At 40.3% G+C, this 7,011-nt stretch overlaps 1 protein-coding gene across 1 annotated transcript in view; it reads right to left on the bottom strand.

Annotated features, from left to right (window-relative positions):
• The window catches only part of KNTC1 (kinetochore associated 1), an 81,041-nt gene that overhangs the window by 780 nt on the left and 73,250 nt on the right, over positions 1 to 7,011 (bottom strand). Inside the window, exons 60-63 of the mRNA XM_074972997.1 lie at positions 4,025 to 4,154; positions 3,166 to 3,255; positions 1,793 to 1,938; positions 299 to 389 (exon numbers count right to left, since the gene is read on the bottom strand). Coding sequence (XP_074829098.1) covers positions 299 to 389; positions 1,793 to 1,938; positions 3,166 to 3,255; positions 4,025 to 4,154 — 457 coding nt within the window. The remainder of the gene's footprint in view (positions 1 to 298; positions 390 to 1,792; positions 1,939 to 3,165; positions 3,256 to 4,024; positions 4,155 to 7,011) is intronic.

Here is a 7,011-nt window from a genome sequence, read left to right as displayed (position 1 = left end):
CTGGAGGGGAAGAAAAGAGCAACACACAAGAGTTTAGTAACTTTTTATAGGAATAGAAGTATTACAAAAGGATAAGTTTTTATAGGAAAATGGGAAAGGAGCATTGAAATAGGGATAACATTCACTTTTTATGTAAGAAATATTGCATAGATTTTATTTGCATATTTGAAACTTAGAAAAATAACTAATATAGAGTCTTTAACTGGTCCAAGAGCATCTTGTTCTTTAGTCTGAATGAATGTCTTAGTTTAAAGAGAAAATACTGAAACCTATAAGTCTGATAACTAGAGCTTTTTACCTTCAAAATATCACAAGATGACCTATCTGCCAGAATAGGATTTCCACATCGTTTTTGATATTCTACAATTAGGGCTGCTGCATCATCCATGCTGTAAAGGACAAAACAAAGTTTCTTTCACAGCTGACAAAACTAATTTCTCTCAACTCCCATAATACTCTACAAAGGAGAGAACTTAGACAATGTGCATTTAACTATAAAACAATGCATAAAAACAGTTTTGTGATTTCTCTTCTTAGATATGTTTACTTATTTTCCAGTTCTCTAAATGCCTAACAGGAGTTTTGACTATTTTCCTCTACCCCTTTTCAGTAGATAATCCTGGAAGGGGAAAAAAGGCTTCCTAAAACCTAGTTATTTAGGTAAAGCCAAAACCAGCTGTACCCTATAGCAGGAGTTTAGACTTACAGTGGATTTCTATCCATTTGTAAGGCTATGTTTTAGTCACGGGTATTTTTAGTAAAAGTCATGGACAGATCACAGGCAGTAAACAAAAATTCACGGCCTGTGACCAGTTCATGACTTGTACTATATAGCCCTAACTAAAACTTGGGCCCGGGGGCTGTGGGGTGGTGGCCTGGGACCCCTGCTGGTGCTGGGGGTGGGGATGGTTGGTGGGGATAGCAAGCTCCCTACCTTGCTTTGCGCAGCTCCCTGGAAGCGGCTGGCATGTCTCTGCAGCTCGGGGCCGGGGGGCGCTACATGCCTGCTGCTTTCAGGGAGTCCCCCTGAGGTAAGCACCGCCCTGCACCACAACCCTCTGCCCCAGCCCTGAGCTCCCTCCCACACCTAAACTGCTGCTGCTGAGGTGGAGGGTCCACGGTGGCCTGAGACTGGCCCAGCAGCAGCCAGTGCGGCTGGCGCTGGGGCTGCCTGAGCTGCTTGGGTAGCCCTGGAGCCAGCCGCACTGGCCGCTGCGGAAGTCACGGAATCCATGACACACAGCCTTACCCATTTGTGATCACAAAACATCACTGTGGCAAGTACAGTTGCTCATATGCAAGAGTAAAGATTTGTTTACTGCTGCTAAATTCCATAAAAACCCCCTAGAGAGCCAGTCCCACGTGACCAGCCAATTCAACAGGCTGTTTCACAGTCCAGTTTGAAAATTGCTGCTCTGTGGAACTTTCAGTAAGCTTACTCTTTCCATCCCAATAGAACACATGTCTAAGTCTTATTGAGGCAAGGAACAAAATGCCAACTCCTGAAGTTTGGTACAAATAACTACCAAATAAGTGATCCATTACTTTCAGACAATGCTCTCAGCACTGTAAGTAGAGTGCCAGGGAGCATGGAGGATTTCTTAGTCACCTTAAAGAAAAAACATTTAATTGTCAATGCTTGTAAAACTCTTGGATACTATGTGCTGGTATAAGTCACTAGAGTCCTAATAAACAAAAAAGTTACATTAAATATTGTAAGATTCTGATTTCCATAGGAGTTTTTTCTAATTTTATCTACAGTGCACCACCATAATACACCTTGTTAACCTACCAGCTCTTGGTGGCAAGGTAATCCACTAATTCTTTCACTCTGTGAGTGTTCATCACTTGTAGCTTCAATAATAAGAAGTATTTTGTTTTCAAAAATCTTTCATACTGTTTCTCGTTTATGATGTTGTCCAGAATTAAACATCTAATCTGAAAGTGGCAGAAGAGTTATTTAAATATTTTAGATACAATTAATTTTCCTATACTGAGCTCTTATTTGTCAAGGGTCTATCCTACTAGCTTTTTCCCATTTAAGTCTCACATAAGGTGATTAGGGTTAATGTTTTTATAGCACTTTGAAAATATAAGCTCTCTCATAAGAAAGGTAGGATGATCTGAGGAGTAAATATTCTTGTCTCTCAGATAGGGAAAAATTAAGTTAAACTCACCCACAGTGAGTCAGACACAGCCAGAAACACAGTATTGGGCTGTTATTAGCAGTTTTGTTTGGTTAGAGCCTTGCTGTGTTTAGTTAGTAGCATACTACTGATTTGACAGTTAGCTATTCTTCAAACAGTGCTGCTCTCTGTACGTGGAGTGTGCTGCAGAACAGGATTGTGTAACCACAGTCAGCAAGTCAATTACAGAATAATTAACAGACTGCAAAAATTTATTTCCTTACAACTGCTACTGACTTATTTTGATAATGGACAAAGCGTACTAACAGTGTCCCTCTGTGCATCAAACTTGTTTTTCTTTGTCACCATCTTATTAATCAAGGATAACTTGCTGAACGGTGGCAAAAAGGGCTGGTACAATCCTTGGATGTGTAAATGAGTAGGGAGGTAATCTTTCTGTATGACATTGGTGTGACCGCTTCTGGAATAATGCATAAGGTTCTGGTGTCTACACCTTAAAAAACAAACAAACAATTGGACAGGGTGCAGTAGAACCACAAAAATGATTCCAAGGCTGGAGAAAATGCCTTACAGTGAGAGTTAAAGAGCTTAGTCTGGTTAGTTTATCATAAAGAAAAATTGAGGTGACTTAATTAGTGTATAATCCCTTCACGAGGTAAGAATACTGGGTACTAAAGGGCTCCTTTAATCTAGCAGAGAAGGCATAATAGAAACCAATGGCTAGAAGCAGAAGCCAGACAAATTCAACCTAGAAATAGGGCACAAGTTTAACAGAGTGACTAACCACTGGAACAAACTCCCAGTGGAAGTGGTGGGATTCTCCATCTCTTGCTGTCTTCAAAATCAAGACTGGATACCTTTCTAGAAAATAGGCTTTAGCCAGACACTTTATTGGGCTCAACAGAGGAATAACTGGGTGAAAGTTAATAGCCTGAGATACACAGGTCAGACTAGATGGTCTAATGGCCCCTTCTCCTCTTAAAGTCTATGAATAAGGAGATAACATTAGTTTATTTACCTGTGATGCAAAGCTTGCTACCTCACCAGTGTTCATGTGTTCATCTACTTGCTGTAGGACAGTCTCTGGGTTACATGAAGATAGGAAACCCTTGGAAAAATTAGTTTGACGTTAAAGATATGCAGAATTTTATAGTCTAAAAATTCTCTTTTGTTTTGATTAACTCCTGCAACATGTTCTATAGTAGAATTTATTATACACTTGCGGTTAACAGTCTGGATTTACTCCATTGTGGGAAACTGAGCCAAGGAATTTCTCTCTCCACAAAAGAATTGCATAAAGAAATACAAAAATATTGCATAAAGAAATACAAATACAATTAAAAAATTTGTGAAACTAAAAATAGACAAGCATTTGTAAAATGTAGACAAACTAAACCTTGGATGGCTTGTAGATGTATTCACAAATTAATATTGTGCCATATGCATAGATAAATTAAAAATGCATCTATTAGTACTGCCAGTGCTATCTTCGTAGTTGTAGGAGCAGTATGCAGGACCCCATGAAGCTTTCACTCCATCCTCCTCCTTTACTCCGTAGGAGCAAATGCTGAGAGAAGGGAATAGTGAAGATACAAATTGGCAGCTGGGACACAGCTTTAATGCAAAGAAAAGGTGTGGGTCACAATATGTGAGATGCTCACATCAAAATGTTCATTCTAAAGAGAGGCAAAGGTGTCAAGTGTCTCATATTAAGGAAACTAAACTATTAGACGGATTACAAGTTTTAAAAATTATGGCAAACAAGTTTGTCTGAACTAAGGCTTCACAGCACTATAGCTTACATGGGACTAGTCCCATGATAATCACACTGCTTTTTTGCAAGCTCAGGTGCATAGAAACATAAACCACCTGCTTACCTGAATCTGTTGCTCTCTCTTCTCAGTCTGGGGAATCAGCAACAAGCATCCCAGAGCAAAAGCTGTAAGGTCCAACTGTGCATATTGCCTTGCAATTCCAAGTATATCTAGATCAGCTAGAACAGGACACCTTCAGATGGGGAGGTGTCTTAATTAATATACTTATCCTTTACTTCAGATTTTTGAGAGAAAGCTTGTATTAATTCCAGGGTTGCATGGCTTTGTACCTACTGTATTCACTGGTTGCTTAAAAAGGATATTTTTATATTCGCAGTTAACAAATATTAAGTGCAGTTGTTGTCTCACTCAGCTTACAGCCAGAGGAAGGGAGCACACAGTCCATGTTAATGTGCCCTGCTACCCCGCATTTCTCCAGTGAATTAACAGAAATAGGTTGTTAAATAGCATTTGCTGCTTCAGTCAGGTATTATTAGATCAATAACATGCTGCAAATTCAGAAGTTAATGGGGGCAAATTAGGGAGGTTACCAAAACTGCATCATGTCTCTGTCAGGTAAGAATGCTTTTTTAACAATGTCTGCAAGAGGGGAAAAGCCAAATACCCATTCCCCTCCCCTTCCTTATGTCACTTTTTGCTTGTATCCCTCAAATACTAATCCACATAATTAAAAATGTAGTCACACCAATATTTATTGTATATCTTGACCCCTATACATTATAATATATTGCATTTTAAAAAACTGGTAAAAGAACATTAAGGTTGCAAAGTCAAACATAATTTGTGTGTAATGGAGTAAAAAGAACCCCACAAAACCCCCCAAAAATCTATGCTATCATGTGAAGCTATTCTGACCCCCAGCATGGGTCATCAGTAGAGGTCAGAACATTAGTTCCATGGCACAGACTGGTACCACAGGAGCTAGTGGGAGTAACTAGTAAAAGCAGTAGGCTGATATTCTCTATGTGGACAATTCACTAAATGGGGATGAAACATTTTGCCAGTGGATTTCACAGCTATTTGCTGACACCAGGGGAACGTGGAGACTGATGACTTCTGCATTCAATTCCCGATTCTACAGAGCAGTGGATTCTAGTGGTTATAGGCCCTTCCCTGTGCTATTTCTCACCCCTCTACATTCTTGTGTGGCTGCTTCTTTTTCCTCCTCCTCCACAATGCCGTAGCACCGGAAAAGTGGCAGAGCACAGGAGAGTCTTCCTGCTTTCAGGTCAGGTGCTCGGCAGCTGGGAGGAGCAATTGGGGAAAAAGGTCCTGCTGAGCCCTAGCACCTCTGATCTGAAGCATGCTCAATGCAGACAGAATCTTTAGAGAATTTAACTGCCAAACAAATCTGAGTATGTGCGAACTAGGATATTTTCCAGGGGATTAAAACTTGGGCAAATCTGGACATATGTTCACAGAGAGGGCAAAAGGCACATACCTGATGCTAGGAGGACTGCTTTCCTGCTAAATTTGAAAGCCCATGAAAGCCAAAGCATGGAAGCACTAGAGCGTCTTAAAAATGTTTTGAACATGGGCAAAACAATGCATTTTCCCCTAATCGTACTCTCAGAAATAGCTGAACCATTTTGGCTGAGACTTTAAGGCACATACATACCCAGCATGGGAAATTTCAGCCTGAATGGTTAAAGTTTGGCAGAGTTAAAGCAAATGAAAACAGGATCTGACAATGGGAAGTGTCAGGCAACCTTAAGTGTAAATTAAGCATTAATATCAGCTCTGCCTAGAATATTGTTCTAATATATAGTATAACTACATATACCAGTGCTCTAAGTTAGAACCATGGCTTGAATCTCCTCTCTTTTGTGCTGCCTATGTATTTAGACAAGTACTGCTATTGCATTGGTTCGCAGACCCTTAGGGGCCCACCAGTACAATCAAGGAAGTCCGTGAACTGATTGGTCCCTACCCGAGGCAACTGTGTGGGGGTATGTGGGGTCATGCCTCCAGCACCCCCCAAATACCTCTATATATCACCTAGTAATGTTGTAATTTATCATTAGCATCAGGTAAGCGGTCAGTATTTTAATTTGCTGTGTTTTTTTTGTTGATCTGTTCAAATAATTTCTCTAAAGTAATATTTGAGATAACTATTAAAGTAATGTGAAAGAAACAAATTAATGAGGGAGGAGTTGGGGGTCTGCGGATTTATCTATTTAAGTTTAGGGGTCCCGGGGTAAAATAAAGTTGAGAACCACTGTGCTATTGTATCTTCTGCCAAGTTAGTAGTTACAAATGCAAGACAGAATTACTACTGAGCATAAGCAAGCACACTTCCATCAGTAAACATACTGCTTTTAAACAGAGCTAGGTACTATTTTGTTGAAGTTGCCACAAGAATTTCTACAATTAGCTGTGGCAAAGTTGTAGGACTTCATTAGAATGTAGACTGATACAAATGAGGGAGAACGAACCATTTATGCAGATACAATTCGATTCTGAATAGATTAACTTTGTGTATATCTATCTCTGTGTTTGATTATGAGTGCTAATACTTTAAAATGTCATGTTTATTCGCTATAAGAATATAAATCAACATGATTTTTTTAGTGCTATAAACTAATGGTCTGGGAAGTTTTTCACGCACTTCATGCTATGTAAACATTTTTTATGATTAATTGCACTTTTAGAGAGTGAGATTGTGTGATGTGCCTCTAAAGGCAGCACAGAACTCACAGCCCAGTGGAAGGGACAGGGTGGCTAAGTGGCTTTAAGGGACTGTTGGATTGTCCAGATACTGGGCTTCTCCAGGGGCTGGAGCAGGCCCTGGTGTAATTCAGATGCCGTGAGTGGCTGTCTAACTTTTAGCACCTGTCCCTGGCTGCCTACGGACAGCAGTGCTGCGAAGAATCTACAGTACTACGTACTCGGCCCTGCCCTGCAAAAACCTGCGGAGAAGGGGGCTGTCTATCTTAGTTCCTGCACCACAGGGGTTTCCCACAGTCAGATCCAGGGCTTTTAGAGTTTCTTTACACTGATTTAGCCTTTTACCAGGTGCAAAGGGTTGG

This window comes from Natator depressus, chromosome 15, assembly GCF_965152275.1.
Source record: "Natator depressus isolate rNatDep1 chromosome 15, rNatDep2.hap1, whole genome shotgun sequence".
Taxonomy (NCBI): Eukaryota; Metazoa; Chordata; order Testudines; family Cheloniidae; genus Natator; species Natator depressus.
The sequence above is the reverse complement of the archived record's forward strand: the minus strand, read 5'-3'. Positions and strand labels throughout refer to the sequence as shown.